This window comes from Cornus florida, unplaced genomic scaffold (assembly GCF_030987335.1).
Source record: "Cornus florida cultivar Cherokee Brave unplaced genomic scaffold, ASM3098733v1 CherokeeBrave_3.0.0_Hap2_Chr11, whole genome shotgun sequence".
Classification (NCBI taxonomy): Eukaryota; Viridiplantae; Streptophyta; class Magnoliopsida; order Cornales; family Cornaceae; genus Cornus; species Cornus florida.
In genome coordinates this window covers 106,469,421-106,487,832 of record NW_026775581.1, presented here as the reverse complement: position 1 = coordinate 106,487,832, position 18,412 = coordinate 106,469,421, and the positions used below count along the sequence as shown (strand labels likewise).

At 34.6% G+C, this 18,412-nt stretch overlaps 1 protein-coding gene across 2 annotated transcripts; it reads left to right on the top strand.

Moving 5' to 3' along the window:
- The first annotated feature begins 1,139 nt into the window (after positions 1-1,139).
- LOC132287071 (protein SLOW WALKER 2) lies at positions 1,140-17,726 on the top strand. Of its 2 annotated transcripts, XM_059789548.1 has the most exons (17): positions 1,140-1,955; positions 3,044-3,119; positions 3,421-3,540; positions 5,861-5,936; positions 6,121-6,189; positions 6,343-6,423; positions 8,346-8,417; positions 10,048-10,140; positions 10,411-10,563; positions 13,024-13,107; positions 13,269-13,412; positions 14,704-14,793; positions 15,361-15,443; positions 15,561-15,673; positions 15,773-15,932; positions 16,216-16,438; positions 16,803-17,726. In XM_059789548.1, the coding sequence occupies exons 1-17, from the start codon at positions 1,214-1,216 to the stop codon at positions 17,418-17,420; spliced, it is 2,997 nt and encodes a 998-aa protein (XP_059645531.1). In that variant the 5' UTR covers positions 1,140-1,213; the 3' UTR covers positions 17,421-17,726. The 2 variants fall into 2 exon arrangements, with proteins under 2 accessions (XP_059645531.1, XP_059645530.1); XM_059789547.1 differs by having other exon boundaries at positions 15,561-15,932.
- The last annotated feature ends 686 nt before the right edge of the window (positions 17,727-18,412 follow it).

Here is an 18,412-nt window from a genome sequence, read left to right as displayed (position 1 = left end):
CATCTATTATTAGCAATTTTTGGATGCACGGTTTGGGAGATATGAATTTTGGAAGTTCGAATGAATTAAACATTTTGTTCCAAATATTCCTCCTTTTACCTCCCTTAAATAGTTAAGGGGAGTTTACTGAAAACGCCGATAGTCGAGAGGGGTTTATGTCATGGAGACGCCGTGTAAAATTCTTCTAAACGGAGCCAAAATGATATTAAACACAAGTTCTAATTGTTTTCAAACGAGAAGAGCCCCGAATTGAATCCACAAACAAATGAACTGATAAAAAATATACTAAAAATTTAACTTGACTTATTTACAAATCTGAACTATTTGGGGACTAAAATTCTAACCGTCCATTTTAAATAGATATTACTATGCCACGAGTCATTCGCTAAGAGCATCTCCAATCGTTGTGTATCGTTGTGTATCGTTGTGTATATTATTTTGTGTAAATATAATGTGTCATGATGGATTTACATAAAAAATTTGAATAATTTAATTTTAGGTCCAACAGTTGTTTTATACCTTTTGTGTAAAAATATATCTCCCAATAATAATCAACCATATATCATGCCAGGGGCCACATAATTTTTATAAACTTACTTAATATATGGTTGATTCTTTAATAGAATGAAAAAGAGGGATAAAAATGAAATATGTTGATTTGACCATGTAAAATACATAACTCTTTTACACATTGGTGATGTGGCAATGTAGGTTAACAGATTATTAAAGACTGAAAAAATTTACACATTATAAGTGACAGGTGTATTTTATACAAAAAAAAAATATATATATATATATTAACATACTGCTAAGATGCTCTAACCCTTTACAAGTTATCAATGCATATAAAACCCTTGTAACCTTCCCATGAACTTACACTTTTAAAGTGGGAATGTTAATGATCTTTAATGCATCTAATGGAGGTAAATTATTTGGTAAAGCAATTGGCTATTCTGTTTGAGTAGTGTCGCCTTTCTTTTTTATTTATTTTTTTCTCGAATGCTATTCGTTTATTCAAGAATGGCAGGGGTAAGAAGATTACCAATTTGACCCTTGCCACTGTGTTGTACGGAGTGTACTTGAGTGCTATATTTGGTTATTTACTAAAATGGCCTTAGGGACGCACTTGCCTTCCGCCTCCAAAACCCTTCTCCAGGCTTTCTTCAAAGCCTCCGCTGGAAGCTGAAGCTCAAACCTCTCTGCACTTGTATCAATGGCTATTTCAAAACCTAAGAAGTCCAAACCAACCTTAGACTCAGAGCTCTTGAAATCCGACGTCGCATCGTTCGCTTCCTCAATAGGCCTCTCTTCCTCGGTCCCAACCTCAGGCTTCAACGACTCCGATTTTCGTAAAACCGGCCTTCTCAAATCCTCAGAAACACCAAAATCCAACGGCAACAACACAAAGCCAGAGAAGAGAGAGAAAGCTAAGAACAATAGCAACAACGACAATGAAGTACGAGCCAAACCCAGGGAGTATAGGAAGAACAACAATGAAGTACGAACCAAACCTAGGGACAATAGGAAGAACAACAATGAAGTACGAACCAAACCTAGGGTCCAAGTTGAACCCCGATCGGTTGACAATTCGAAAGGGTTTGACAAATACAAGGATCTCCCGAAGCTTCCATTGGCGAAGGCGAGTTCTTCGGGTGTGTGGTACGATGATTTGGCAGAATTGGAAGAGAAAGTGATTGGAGATGAAGGGAAGAAGAGGGTTGAGTTCAGGAACGTTGAGGAGTGGAAGGGTTTGGTGGCGAGGAAGAAGGAGCTAGCGGAGAGGCTGTTAGCACAGTACACGCAGGACTTCGAATCGTCGAGGGGTCAGAGTGGGGACATAAAGATGCTTGTTGCGACGCAGAGGTCGGGTACAGCAACCGACAAGGTGTCGGCGTTTTCAGTCATGCTCGGGGAGAATCCGATTGCGAATCTGAGATCACTTGATGCACTTTTGGGTAATCTTCTATGTCCAATACACTTTGCCAAGCAATCTATATCTTATCATCAACCATTCTATATTTTTCCTTCTCCATTTGTTATACAAATCTTATCAGTCCTCTTATAAGTGATTTTAGTTATAGGTATTATATGGGAAACTATCAATTGAAGTATTTAGGTGTTAAGGGGAAATGTTAGTAAGTTGTAGGCAGACAAGGTGCTAATGAGTTTCCTAATTTTTATGGTAGTTTTTGTTTCCTGCAAGTCAGTGAAATCAAACTTGATGCAGAATATAGAAAAAACTTGGTGAAGCCTCACAGATGATGATTACTTGTACAAAAATCTCCCGGGGTTACCAGTATCATTTGTATTAGGTCCTAGTATTTGAACATTCATGACATTGTTTGTTGGTCAGAAGGCCTTAAAGAACACAATGCAGGAGACACCAAGGGGCTATTTTTGCTATTTTCTTCTTCTTTTTTCTTTTCTTTTCTTTTCCTGGTATATATGAATGCAATAGCTGATGATGATTCTTTGATTTGTAGGTTAATCATCAATCCTTCCGCCTCTGTGTGGCGGTCTCTGTGAATTAGTCATTTTGAACTTTTTCTTCAAATGTATTTTTGGTAGATTCATGACTTTTACTCAATAATGTTCTGAGTCGGCAGAAACCTATATTGGATGGATAACCAGGATGTAAATATTTTTGTATGGTTTACAGAAATGCTACTTTATATCTAAATTTCCTGCTTTGTCCGAATCTTTGTTAAGTAGCTATTCATTGGAAATGAAAAATACTTGCTGGGTTTTGGTGATGGTTCTTTTAGTTACATTTCAGAGTGGGATAAAGTATAAAACTATGCTAGCAATTGCAAGCCAGCTGGGGTCCTTTTGGTTTTGTCTGGTGGTGTACATCTTAGATTTCACCTTGATTAATTGCTGCTGAGATTCTGAGGAGTTTAATATGCATCTGAGCTTATTTGATATCAACCGATTCTAAGTTGTTATCATAGATCAGTTGCTGCCCATTTATATTGATATCCTGGCTGGTCATCTGGTGCTGCATACATTGATATGCTACTAATGGACAAACTATGTGGTGCAGGAATGGTGACATCAAAAGTGGGGAAGCGCCATGCATTGACAGGCTTTGAAGCACTAAAAGAACTGTTCATTTCGAGGTTACATACTCTCTTCTTTTCCTCCCTCAATTGTTTGGTGAATGGAATTTTTCCTTATCTGTAATGCCCGTCTCTGTGGTGGACATATGCCCATGCAGGGAGGATTTGACTTAGTTCTCCCCCCCCCCCCCAAAAAAAAAAAAATTGGATACACACACACACAAACCTCCGCCTCCTTAGTTTGGCGTTTAATTGTTTGCCGTATTTATGTTGACATTAATGCACCCAAAAACTATATCATTGCAAATAATTTATGGAATACTTTTTAATTTCACACTTTCCCACTTTCCTTTTATGCCAGTCTATTACCTGATCGTAAGCTGAAGACCCTCTTCCAGCAGCCTGTAAATCATCTTCCTGAGTCAAAAGACGGTTACTCTCTTCTACTTCTTTGGTATTGGGAGGACTGCCTAAAGCAGAGGTATGCTAGACCTTCTCTCTCTCTCTCTCTCTCTCTCTTTCTTTTTTGTTTGCAGCTAGAAAAAGCATGCCTAACTTCTTGTGAGTGTCCATTTTAATCAAATTAGGTGGTCAAGGATTTTGAGCTTGATTATTCATATTTCAAGTCAAAACTAAACCTTATCATTGTAGCAAGCATCAGTTAGTACTTGGTTTATGCATATCTTGCCCTAAGATAAGGTAAAGTGAATGAATAACTTGGTTTTGGAAGCAATGAAACTTGAATCTTGTAAGCTTCAAATGGGGGTTACTGAAATAAGATGTGTGTTTAATCTTGAAATCAAGTTTCCATTGCTTGAGTTGTCTTGTCATACAAGGCATTGTAAAGTGCTCTGAAATATTGCACTTCATATTTTTACTATTAGGTTTAGGTTTAGGTTTAGGTTTGGTTGGCCAATGCCCAGGAAAAATTTGGAGAATACGCAGGAGATGAAGCGAAAGTTGGTTGAGAAATAGAGTGGGCATGGAAGCATTTCGAAACATAGAAAAGAACCTATCTAGATTGTACATTTTTTCAAGAAGGTATGGGTTTTAGAAAATTGGACCTCAAATGCACTTGCCATAGAGTAAGAAAACTAGAGATTTTGTTGAAATCCAGCAAAAATTGTGGATAAATGTGTTATTTTAATGAAAGTTAGTGGCCATGAACATTTAGCTTCTCCCGCCTACAAAAGAAGGAATTACACTTAGCTTCTCCCAATCTACCTTTCAAGTCAATGAAAGTAATACATGGAGAGCGTTGGGCGGGAAGCTAAAGTGGAGCGCCTACAGAACTACCTTGTGTAAAAAAGTAAATATAATAAATTGTCTTCCAAATGTCGAAACAGTTTTGTTCCTCACATGATAAGCATAGAGAAATAATTTACTTAATTTTAGCCTTGGTTGAAATTATTTAGATGCAGCTTAATTTCAGTGAAGGTCTGAAGTTGTTAGATCCTAAGCTTATAAACAGGGTTTGTGTGTACTGGAGATTAATGCATTTATCCACAAAGTATAAGCCAAAATGAACCAAAGAGGCGAGAGGGAAATGCAACATAACATTTGGAAAACTCACCAAATTATTATTATTATTATTATTATTAGGGTAAAATGCAAAAAAACTCCTGAACTATTACCCTTTTGCGAATAACTCCCTTGAACTAATGATTTGTTGCAATTAAGGACAAACTCATCACAAAAGACTATTTTAAAATTTTACCATTTCTCATTAAATTTGTCATTTCTTATTAAATTATTTTTCATTATTTTTTCTCTTATCTAAATATTAAATGTACCATTTACCTTAATTTTATTATTAATATAAATTTCATAAAAATGAAAAAAAAAAAAAAAAAAAAATAGAGTTGTAACTACCATTTTCTAAAATGATTAACTTATTATTTAAATTTTAATATTTATAATAAAACTTATTATACTTAATTTAAACCTTTTTACTGTAAACAAAATACCTTCTTTTTCATACAATATATTCATGAAAAATTAAGAAAATACTTAAGTAAAAAATGCCTTCTTTTTCATGCAATATATTCATTAAAAATTAAGAAATTACTTAAATTGTTTTAAAATTTTCGACTTAAGATTTTTATTTAAACAAATTTTCAAGAATTAAAGGTATTTTTTTTAAAATTTAATGGAGAATATGCCATCAAATTAATATGAATTTTTAAAATATATTTTAATAAGAAAAATGGATCAAGTGTAATTCAATAAGAAAGGGCATTATGGTCATTTAATGAAAAACAGCCCAGTCGTGGAGGCATTTTGCAACAAAATGTGATAGTTCAGGAGGTATTGTTCACAAAATATACTTCAAGGGGGTTATTTGCAAATTCGGACGTAGTTCAGGTTTTTTTTTTGGCACTTTACCCTTATTATTCTTATTTTGTCTTTTTTTAGGACAGTGTTATTGGTGCTTGACATTTAACTTTGCTCAACTTCACACCGAGTGCGAGGGAATTCAGAAACACACGGAATCGGGCTGTAGAAAGTTGAAATTGGACTGCCTAAAACATACAGAAATTGAATAGAAAATGTCTAAACTGCTCTCACATTTATGTTTATGGCACTTAAACTTGCTTAATTTGATGGGATTTCAGTTTTTCTTTAGAATTATCAGAAATACATCACATCTAGATACGTAAAGACAGATCTAATATCAGTCATGATTTTGCAATGTGAATCTCGACTGCAATAAATATTGATTGACAATATACTGAACTTTAGTTGAATCTTTTCTATTTAATGCACTCCCCTTCACTTGATCATTTACATGGTTGCTGCAGGTATGAACGTTTTGTTTTTGCACTTGAGGAAGCATCCAGAGATATGCTATCTATACTAAAAGACAAGGCATTGAAGGTTGATTGTTCATTTTTTGTTTGTCGTGTGTCGTTTCTGGCTATATCTTTATAATTATCTTGTTTTTCTAATGATTGGGTGTATTGAGATTTGAGAACTTGGGGTTTGTCCAATCTGAATTGTTCCTACACTCAGCTTACGATAGAATTTGGTTGGATTCTTATGTTTTCCTTCTGATGTTCAGATCATATATGCGTTGCTAAGGAGTAAATCAGAGCAAGAGCGCCGGTTGCTCTCTGCACTAGTTAACAAAGTACTTCACATTGAATTTTCATTTCATTTGAAGATATTAAAAATATCAGACATTGTAGTTTTTGTTCTTATTGAAGTCATCTGTTGAACTTAATATGATAACTGGAGCTTCTTTGAATCTATCCTCATTTCTTTTTCCTTTTTTTGCCAACAGGTAGGGGATCCTGAAAATAAGGCCGCATCTAATGCTGATTTTCACTTATCAAAGCTTTTATCGGACCATCCAAACATGAAGGTAAACTATATAGTGTAACTTTTTCTTTTGTTGATAAGTAACTATGTTGTGTAACTTCTTCTAATTATTTGCTTATCTTTATCTTTTTGGTCTATTTCTTTAGAACTAATTACTAGTTTACATAAAGAATATGAAGTGCAGCTTGAAACCTTTAGGAAATGATGGGGTATAGAACCAAACAATTTAAGTACGAACTGAAAGTGCTTTATGCTTTGTTCGGTAGGAAGGAAGGAAGAGGTGTGGAAAGAAAATAGGAAGGAAGGAACAAATTTTCTTTGTTCGATAGAGATGATACAAGGAAAGAAAGGATAATAGGAGGGATGTCTCATCCTTCCTTCTTTTCAAATTTTCATCCGTCCAAAAATGGGCGGAAGAGAGAAGGGAAGAAAAGTGGACTATTATAGAAGTTTTAAATTAAATACTATCCTAAATTACACAAATTTTAAATTACAGTACTATACTCTATAAATTACAATATTACAATATTATAGATAATACTGTACATAATGGTAAAATCTTTTAAAACTTTATCTTTCCTTCTTTCGTAACGAACATAATAATTGTGAGCTTATTCTCTTCTCTTCCATCCAACCGAACAAAAAGAAAGAAAGGCGCAATCTCTTCCCTAGGGATATCTCATCCATTCCTTCCATCTAAATTTTTTCTTTCCTACCGAACGGAGCATTAAACTCACAAATGTGTCAAGATCAGATATTACTTTCTCTTTATCAGAAAAAAGAAGGAAAAAAAAAAAAAGAAAAGAAAAAGATATTCCAACGAGAACTTGTTTAGATATATATATTTTTCAAGGAAACTTTCAAGGAGAGAAATTATTTATAGGAAGAAACCTTATTGGTCACTAAGTTAAGATGAAAATTTGTGGAGGATATGACATAGTGTGTGGTGGATATTGATATGGTAATAGTAATGATGGTGGGGAGGCTAAAAGATTGTGGAGGATATGAGATGGTGCTTGGTGAGATTGATTTGGAGATAGAAATGACATTGGTGAGGCTATTCTAGATGTTTCAGATGTTTCAGTGCGTATGATCTTATTTTATAATGTTAGTGAACACCTCTTGATTTAAGAGAGAGAATGTTTAGTATTTCTTAAAGTGGACTAAATAGGAGTTGGATTGATTTTTATTAACTAGAAGTTCAATTGAGTAACATGTGAAGATTGTAAGGTTATCTTAGGAGAGAGCTTAGCCTCACAACATAATTGATGGTTTCATATCTATATATTAAAGGGCAATAAAGAAATAGAGAAGAGTAAAAATCCAAGAACTAGGCAGTGGAATTTGAAACGATAGAAAGTAATATGTTTAAGAATAAAGTGATAGAAGAAATAACATGGAATTTAGAAGATAAAACTAATGTTGCAGAATGAGAATGTCCAAAACATAACAAAGAAAAAGGAATTTGTAGGACAGATACTTAGAAATGAAGAAAGTTTTAGAGAACACAAATACAGAAAAAGAGGAAGTTAAAAAATATTAAGAGATGCTAAATATAGTGCATACTCTAAATTAGGTAGAAATGATATGGAGAAGAATATATACGATTTTGGAAAGTGAGATGAAAACTAGAAATTTGAATTATATCAATTGCATCAATTGTGAGGTTCTAAGCATCTTGATGACAAGTAGAGTACAAAAAACAAATTTTCTAGGCGCAAGGTGCGCGTGGTGAAAAATGCATATAGCATTACAAGTGAAACTTGAAAGTGTTAAGACAGACACAATTTTTTTAATTAAGATCTAACAATTAAAGGAAGATAAGGCACAGATATATAATTCTAATGTTAGAGAACTAATTTTTGAAAGATCATTAATTTTGAGGTTCAATGCTTTTTTATATGCTTGTCGAGTGGTGTTATCTGGTAAAAAAAGTCACATTTTCGGCCTTCCTTTTTCTTACAGGCTGTGGTGATTGCTGAGGTGGATACTTTTCTTTTCCGGCCTCATTTGGGATTACGAGCCAAGTATCATGCTGTATGTTCAAATCACTAACCTATTTTGAACTCTGCCTTTTACTCCTCAGCAGTTAAACTTCTATGATTTTTAGTGTTTAACTGGCTCTTTAATGTTATTGCATATTATTATTAATTTTTAAATTATTAAGCATTTAGATAATGGATTCTTAAGCTTGACAAAGTACTAATTTCTCAATAGTTTTAGTAGGATCTCTTCAGTTCTTGCATGTGGAAAGTGGTATTTAGATAATTTCTTGCAAAACTATTGGTATATGTTAGAGGACTTTTCTTGTAGATTGAGATATCTAACTTCTCTACAGTTTCTAAATTCGGATCATAAAAATTTTATATGCATGGTTTCCCAATTCGCCCGTCTTATTCATTAAGCTGCAAATAAAGTTTATTGGCGTTTTTGTATTAGGTTCCTATGCATGTGTCTAGCTGTGGAGTACTCAGCTTGTTTTAGCATTATATCAGGATTATTTTTTTGCTGTTGAACAAAAAAATAAGAATAATAAGGATAAATATTGGCATTTGTAGTGTTTCCCAATTGATGGTTAACAATCATTTACAATTTTTTTTTTTTTTTACTTATAAATGAATAAATAAATTAAAAACAAAAAAAAAACGAAAACAAAACCATTGACATTTTTGCAATATCTTTGTCTTAGTATAGGAGAAAATTATTAGCTCTAGGAAATTGGTTAATAAGAGGCTATGAAACTTGATGTTCATCAATTGACTATCCCTGTGGCTCCACTGACGTATAAGGCCTCTGGTTAAGAACTTATTCCTTAATGGTTTCTCAATGCATCTCATTTTTTAAGCATCTGCCTTGTCCTTTTCCAAAATAGCTTCTTATGTTAAAATTTATATTAAATAATTGCTCTGCTAGGCATGGGCAGCTCCATGGATATATAACAATTCTGCCTCTGGAAATAAAAAGATCCTTGATTCTTGGCAGCCATAAGAGCAACTTTTAATGCTCTTAAAAAGGAGTATGTTTTCTGATTCGCAGCCAATTTGCCTAATTCTCCTATTTATACTAATTGCTAAGGAAATATTTATTGTTTCAAACCATCATTTCCAGCTAATCCATTTTGGGTTCTTGATTTAATTGTTCATATCTTTTATATAAGATTTGTTTAAATTTGGTCAAGGAAGTTCTGTTACTATAGTGCCTCAACCCAGACATCATGCTCTCACTCGGGCAAGCCAGTCTTTGTTTTCCAGTAAAATTTATAACTACTGTCAACGCATTAGATCTTTTTTCCACGGGATTGGTCCCCGGTTAGTAGGCAATGTTTGTATAACATTGGCCCGAGCAATTATATGATTTTTTATAAGGTGCAACTAAAGTTGGCTTACAATACATTTTCGTATAGTTTAAGTTGTGCAACTTAATTGGGATCCTGTGTGAAAATTTGAATTGTATTCTTTATGAAATTATGATGAACCCATCTTGATACTTAATTTGAATATCCACTATACGTTCTGATATATTGATTCCAATCACTTGGCTTGCCCCTGATTTCTAGGGCCCTAATCCTGGTTCTGGTAAGACCATATTTTTTATCTTGAACCTCTTTATCTGTGGTAATCTTTGTATAAGCTTCAAACAATTGTGTTCTGAATTTGTTCAATTGCAGGTTAACTTCTTGAACCAAATTCGGTTAAGTCACAAAAGAGATGGACCTAAAGTGGCAAAACATTTGATAGATGTATATTTTGGCCTGTTTAAGGTATCATTAGACTTCCTGTACCTTATTTTGAGTATTCATTAGTACTTTTTGGGTCTCTGAGCCTCTACTCAATTAATATATATATATATATATATTTATTTGACTCAAATTCATCCTCCTTATCCTCCTTATCAGAATAATTAAATAAATCATGTATAATCCCCCAAATACACTTTTTCTATTTAATAGATCAGGTCATTATGACACAAAGTTACATTTATAATTACTATGTTTTGAAATTTTATTAGTGTTCAAACCTTTTTGTTTCAGGTCCTGATTTCTGAGGCTGCTGGAGGTCATATGATGGACAAAAACAGCAAAGAAGAGTATAAAAAACCTTCCAATTCTTCCAAAAATAAAGAAAGTCCATCTTCTATATCACATTTTGAATTGGATTCACGTTTGCTAACAGCTCTTCTAACGGTTGGTATAGATAATTTTTTCTCCAGCTGATTTTTTTGTACATGGAACGTACTGCTCTGCCAATAAAGGCTATGTAGCTCAAATTGTAACTGTTGGAGAAAGTATGCCTATTTTCCAGCACATGGCTGTTCTTTCATTTATAGGTTAAATTTACTTTCCTGAAGCCAGTATATATTGTTTTCTTACTAGTAGCTTTCCAAAAGTTTCCTTAGATTAGATGTTCCAGCATTACTTTTGGGCTCGTATTGAAAAATGCATTTATTTATGCGACTCTTTTTGTCCATTGGGATAGAGCCTTGAAAGGGTAAAAATGTTGATCAGTCATTTTGCACTATGATTTGAGGGTCTAGTGGATATTCTCTGTTATATTTGATTTTGCTTTGAGAAAAATTGATTGTTTATTGTCGTGTACCAGTCTACTAGATGCCAATACCATTTTAAGATCCCATGCATGCCATTGACTATTATGTTTATCCTACATGTATGGATTTCTTTTTCGAACTTGGTCTTTTGTTGTTCAATCTACTTTGATTCCCAACGTTGCTGGCCAATATTTCTACTTGTAACGTAACGTTGTTTTCAGTTGCATAACAAAAAACAATGACCAACGGGCTAGTGGCCTAGCGGTATCAGCCTCTTACTTCCCAAAGGGAGGTCAGGGATTCAAGTCTCGAAAGAGACGTGTGTGTGAGTATCAACTAGGAAAAAAAAAAAAAATGAAGTATGATTGTGAAAATAAAACTGTAAAAAATAATAAGAAACGGCAGGGAAGTTTCCCTTGTAATAATATCCCAGATTCCTTTGCAAATAAAAATAGTTTTATGATAGTAATGTAATTTGAAAATTAATATGGACTGGCATTAACTTTCAGATTCTAAAATACACAATTATAGAAGGTGTTGCTGTTCGTTGAAAATCGTATATTTTTCTTAAGCATTTACCAGACACCCTTGTCACATGTGCAATGTGTCCTATGTATGATGGATGGCTTTTGTGATTTAAAGCACTTGAATCATTCATGCTATCATATATATATATATATATATATATATATATATATATATTTGATAAGTAAAAAATATATTAGAAAAATGTTCAAAAGGGGAACGCGTCCCTAATACACAAAAACAAAAGAGCAGAAATCAAACCTACAGATCAACAGAGTCCAAGAGATCAAAAAAATCATCAATCAAGGAGCAAGCGCTGCCTCTTACATAACAGAAAAGAGAGCGAAGAATATGAGACTTTAGGTTTGCTAAAGACGATTCCTTTCCTTCAAAATTTCTGTTATTTATACAAGTTTCTCTTTCCTTCTTTTTCTGTATGGTGTGGAAATTACTTCCCGGGAAAAAACATATAGAGAATATGGTTTGAAAGTTGGCATTTACAATCAAAAGTTTAGAAATCTCCTTTTCCTTGGTATAAATATAGATTAAGATCTAGTTGAAGTCTCAACACCAGCTCTTTTGTTTCTTTTTTCTTTTTTCAATATTCTCCAACTTTTCTATATATCGAAGATGATGCTATTGAGATCAGAAGTTGTGGACATTTATGATAGTGCACGTTTGAAGGTTGTGGAGTTTACTTTTGCAATCTGAAGTATTTATTATCTCGTGGTAATGCACTCTGTATTTCATGGCACTTCGCTATTTTCTATCATCGATTGACACCAATGCTTACCAATATATGTAGACTTTGCGATGAGTTTGAATAGTTCCCTGATTTTTTAAACATTTGTATATTATAATCAGATATCCTTTATTTGTGTTATTTTCCTTATTTTTTCAGTTACATTCCAGTATTCAAAAAGTATAAGTCGGTATGAGTTCACCCTTTTCTAGAGTATTAACAGCATACCACTATGATACTGTTATGTCATGATATATTGTTAATTTTGATTGCTGGTATTAAAAACTATAGTTCCATGGCCATCTGAGTAGAACCCAATCCTTAATGCGATCAATCTAAGCCAATCTACAGGCTACAACCTGATCACTTAAGAAAATCAGAAAAACAAGAAAAAAGGTGTAGAATCCTTGAAAATTAAGAAGTTATTTCATAATCGGGTTGATATACCTGGAATCAAACCCAAAACTAAACTGGGATATATAAGTGGGTTCTGTTCAACTCACCCAGATTTGAACCTAGTCGCAAGCTGATTAGCCATATACGTCTAGTGCGGTGGGATTGGTGGTTTGCGTATTGCCATCACCATATGCTCATCAATTGTTGATGTTGTGTAATTACTGCTTGTTCTTTTCTTTTTGTAATTTGTTTTTCATTTTTCTCTATGTGTCAACAGATTGATGGTCCCTTTGTTTTTTTTTCCATGCCTTATGGTTTTATAATTACATAACTTTTACATATTTAAGTTGCCTTCACTATGTTGTGTTACGGCGCATGAGCTTCCGTCCTAAAGGCTTACTCGACTTTTCTTGAATCTTTCTTCATATCCTGCAGGGAATCAATAGAGCATTTCCTTTCGTTTCAAGTGATGAAGCTGATGACATTATTGAGATCCAAACACCAATGCTCTTCCAGCTGGTGAGCTTTGCGACTGCTTGGCAACTTGTTTGTGTTAAAAATATGTGAAAGTTTTGCTTAAGAATGTAATATATTTGTTATTGCTGGATGCTGATCTGAGTGTGGTTAGAGTACTATTTCATATGTGCATTTGGAACTAAAAGTGACACTTTCTTGTGCAGGTTCATTCAAAGAACTTTAATGTAGGAGTTCAAGCATTAATGCTTCTTGATAAGATCTCATCGAAGAATCAGATTGTAAGCGATCGCTTTTACCGTGCCTTGTACTCAAAACTCCTGCTTCCAGCTGCCATGAATTCTTCCAAGGCAAGTGAATTTGTCTACTTTATTCAACAGTCGGGAGATGTGTCTTTGGCTTTAAAGCAATATATAATGTGTGTGTATATACCTATATGGAATTCAGTTTTATTAAAAGCCTTGCAATGGAACAATGGAGGTACTGTCTTCATGAGTACGCTAGAATTCTGTGTTTCACATATCAGAGAAGTCTGAGCTTTATTCTATCATATGTAGTGTTCTTTCCCCATACTTCTTTTATGACATTAAAATATCTCGACCTGTTTCTGGTACAGTATAGTAGAAGGTGAAGATGTTTAAATTCTTAACTTAAATTTCTACGCCCACTTGTTAGATATCTATCTTATCTATATCTAGGTAGAAGTGAGGAGGAATACAATAGTTGGCATTGTTGAGAATCCAGTTTTCCTCCTCTGCTGGTCTTGGACATATGGATGGTCATTGACTTTGTAAGGGCTTGCTGAGTCTACAAAGTCTCCAACAATATAGAACTCTTGTTGGGGTGGTGTGAAGTGACAAAAACCCCAATTTGAAGTCTTACTGTTGCAATACCTCTTCTTTCGAGTAACAAAGGGTTTGTCAAATAGCTTCTCCACTATGACATCTCATCTTGCAAGGGCATTTATACATTGCTTCTTCTCACCCTAGTGAGACTCTTGTTGCCATGGTTGCCTTTAATTAATTTCAAAAGGTAACATTGTGACCTGTGGTAAGGGTGTGAAGTGTGAACAAACACTTTAATTGTATGTTTTGGTTGATTTTCATGTCACACACTGCCCAACTATCAGAGTTGAGAATTGATGGGGTTTTTGAGGATTTGAACATTTGGATGGCGATATTAGTATTTGGAACTTGTGACAAACTATTGTTGGTTTGTTATGTTGCTTGCTTTCATTCTTTCTGCAAGTTGTAACATGGGCATTTGTGTAAAGCTCAAGAAATGGCTTTCAGGCTTGCAGTGCATAGAAGTTACTTGAATCAGTGCCTTTAGCAGCTAGCAACTTAGCATGCTAATCCTTATTTAAATTTGGGAATGTGGAAGCGTTTAACCAACTGCAATTACCCTATCATGAGGGAGAAGATGAATTTTATTTTTATTTTTTTCTAAAATCACTACCACTTTCTTCTTCCTTTTCTTTAATTCTGCTTTGTTGATAATTTGACTTGTGGCCTCTGCTATGAATTCAGTATGAGTAGAGTGGGACTCAAGAACTCAACTAATTTGTCTCAGAAAGGCTTCTTTTATTTTTTATTTTTATTCTTCTATTATTATTTTCTTCTAACGTGGTTTCTTCTTCAGGAAGAAATGTTTATTGGGCTACTTCTGAGAGCTATGAAAAGTGATATTAACTTAAAGCGAGTATCTGCCTTCTCAAAGCGTTTGTTGCAGGTTAGTGATGAAGTATCTTATCATTTTAGTGATGAAGTATCTTATCATTTTATTGGTCCTTCCAGTGGGTGTAAGACATCTAATAATTAAAACAACTGAAACGCCTCGGGACTCTGATTTTCTTCCTTACAAGGTTATTCAGTCAAATAATTTTATAACACATACAATACATGAATTTATGGCCTATGAATTCCTTTTCGCATCTTTCTTTGTTCCTTTATGTTCTGGGCGTTGATGCTAATATCTTTTTTTCCCGTAACTGGGCTTTGAAGCTAATTTTGACCCACTTCTGTTTAGTATGTCTGGCTTTTTAATATTCCTTGCTTGTTGGTGACGATAATTGAAGAAGGAATTCTGATACCCAAAGCATTAATGTTTTCCGAATTATTTGGAATTTCTCACTTGCTTCTTTCAGAAGAGGTGTATTTTATTTACGAAACTGTTCAAGAGTAAATAGTTGTCTTGGAGTACTTACCGGACATAGTGTCAATCTGATTAAAAAGGAAATTGCTTTTCTCCTTCTTCATGCACTTCATAAAAAGACTGATGGCTATAATATCTGAACAGGTTGCCCTTCAGCAGCCACCTCAGTATGCCTGTGGATGTCTTTTCCTCCTCTCCGAAGTCCTTAAAGCAAGACCGCCGCTTTGGTAAGTCTATGAATAAGCTTTACACCAATTTTATAATGTCTAGGTTGAAAACTTTGCAATTCTACATACCCAAACAAAAAGTGCTATTCTCTATTTAAGAATTCTCTTATCATGTAGGAATATGGTGCTTCAGAATGAGTCGGTTGATGAAGACCTTGAGCATTTTGATGATATTGTGGAAGAATCTGAAAATCAAGCAAGCATCACACCAAAGATACCCGATAATGATGGTGAAATTGTTCATAATAGTGATGGCATCAGTACTAGCAGTGATTCTTCACTAGATGGGGATGGCTCTCTGACTCTCAACTCTGAACATGATGTTTCAGATGAAGCAGATGACTTGTTTGTGGGCAGTGGTTCGGAAGATCTTCAGGAATCTGAAACAATGTCTGATCATAATGGAAATAAAAACCAACCTCAAGTATCCCAAGCGAAATCCTCATTGCCTGGAGGGTACAACCCACGGCACAGGGAACCAACTTACTGGTAATTCCATCTGCTTGGTGTTTCATTTGCAGTTGCGGTAGGAGCTAGAATGTCCTTTTTTTTTTCTTTCTCAATGACCAAAAAACGAAAGTTCCTTCACTCTCTGATGACATTTCTGCTCAAATATTGACCAGCGAGCTTTGATTATGTGCAGCCTAAAAGTTGCAGACACAATCTACTGTGTCTGACATTTATTTCCCTCTAATTTCTCTGTTATTACATTATAGTTCTGTTCAAATGTCATGTTGGTTTTGTTAATATTATCTGTTTTATGAATCAACAGCAACGCAGATTGTGTAAGCTGGTGGGAGCTCATGGTACTGGCTTCCCATGTGCATCCATCAGTTGCTACCATGGCCAGAACCCTTCTTTCAGGGGCAACCATTGTGTACAATGGAAACCCTTTAAATGACCTTTCACTTCCTTCCTTTCTGGACAAATTCATGGAGAAGAAACCAAAGAAGAGCGCATGGCACGGTGGTTCTCAGATTGAGCCTGCTAAAAAGGTTAGTATTGCTGCCTAACAATTTCAGTGAAGATATGTTTTTTCCTTGGACTTCCTGCTGTTATTGAATCTTTCAGAAGATATTTCTCTTCCATCAACATCCTGATTCAGCATTTCCATGAAATCTGCCCATTTCCTGAATGAAAATTGTCGAAATTAAGCTTGTAATTCGACTTTTCATATACTACTGGAAAACAAGATAACCAAAGGAACTAATTAGTAGGAAATTAGACCCTGCTATGTTTAAGATATTTGGAGTAAAGTTGGACTTTGCAAGTTAAATTGATACACTTCCTCACTGGAGCCCTAATATCCTGTGATTTCATTAAAACAACTGAGTTTTTGTCTCTTCGTTTCTCCTCTAGCTCGACATGAACAACCAGTTGATTGGGGCAGAAATTCTTTCATTGGCTGAAATGGATGTACCCCCAGAAGATCTTGTCTTTCACAAGTTCTACATGAACAAGATGAGTACCTCAAAGAAGCCAAAGAAGAAGAAAAAGAAGGGAACGGAGGATGAGGCTGCTGAAGAGTTATATGCAGTTGGTGGTGATGATGAGAGTGACAATGAAGAGATTGACAACATGTTAGATTCTGTTAATCCTTCTTTAGAGGCAGATGGTGATTATGATTACGATGATTTGGACGAGGTTGCTAATGAAGACGACGACAATTTAGTGGGCAATGTCAGTGATGAGGAGTTGGGCTTCACCTCAGATATTGCTGAGGAAGAAGGTGAGGGTCCCAACAATAACTACAGTGATGATGACAGTGAAGCTGTTGATATTGGAGATGTAGATGGTAAGAGTGATGAGGAGGATGGACTTGACCAACGAAAAAGGAAAAGGAAGTCTGGTACTACAGCGTCCCCTTTTGCGAGTCTTGAAGAGTATGAGCATCTATTGAATGAGGAAATTCCAACAGGAAACAAATCTACACAAGTACCCAAGTCAAAAAAGAAGAGGAAGATGTCCAAGTCTTGACTTTGCGTTTTACCTCCCACCTCATAGACCTCAGATCATTTATTCATGGGCAGTTTAGACATGATATTTGATAAGTTTTCAGAACCTGGGCTTGAGTGTTACGGAGTATTTATTCTCCTGAATCGGCATGGAGAAGGCCTGATCGATTTGGATTTGCTCAAGTGATGCTCATTTTTATTTCTCCAGACAGCAGGGCAAACTGTTTCAACTAGACATTGCTACGGTTCCCTTGTATGTCTTTTCGGAAATTTTCTTTCTTTTTGTAAAACTATTGATCTATATGATAGATTTTTTTTTTTATTTTAATTCAACGTTACATAATGGTTCTCACTGTAAGTTGAACAATCTCCAAAGTGAGTTTATAGGGTCACAGCGTCGATTCTGCAAGGTCTTGATTGCACACATCTGGAAATTATGTATTAGTAGTTAGTTTACAAAATAGAAAAACATGCTACGGTGGGAGAAAATTTCAGGACTCTTTTTAGGAGCTTTATTTTATATATATTGGCTACTTGTGTCTTTTAAGACTTTAATTAATGATTAAATTACTTTTTGTATCACCTTGCAAAATATATGATTATTGTGTAGAATGTATACATGTCGGACTTGTATATATATAAACACGTGTGAGCTTGATGATAATATATGCTTGCTTTTAAAGGGCAAGGAGTAGAACTAGATATGATTTTTCAAGACTGTTTGGACGGCGGTTCTAACTTCTAAGTGATTGTTCATATATAAACATATTATGTGAACATGCGATGTGCTTTAAATCTAGAAGATTATTAGATTGATATAATATCATCGAACTTGAATGGATTTTTGTGTAAATCTAATTAAAAAGTTGGGTTATCATCGGAACTTGAATGATTCAGATGTAAAGATTGATTTGAATCAGGTTATCATCGAACTTGAACGATTCAGATGTAAAGATTGATTTGAATCGGATTGAAGCTAACCGCGGGTCAAGTGCTTTACAGATGGTGCTTCAT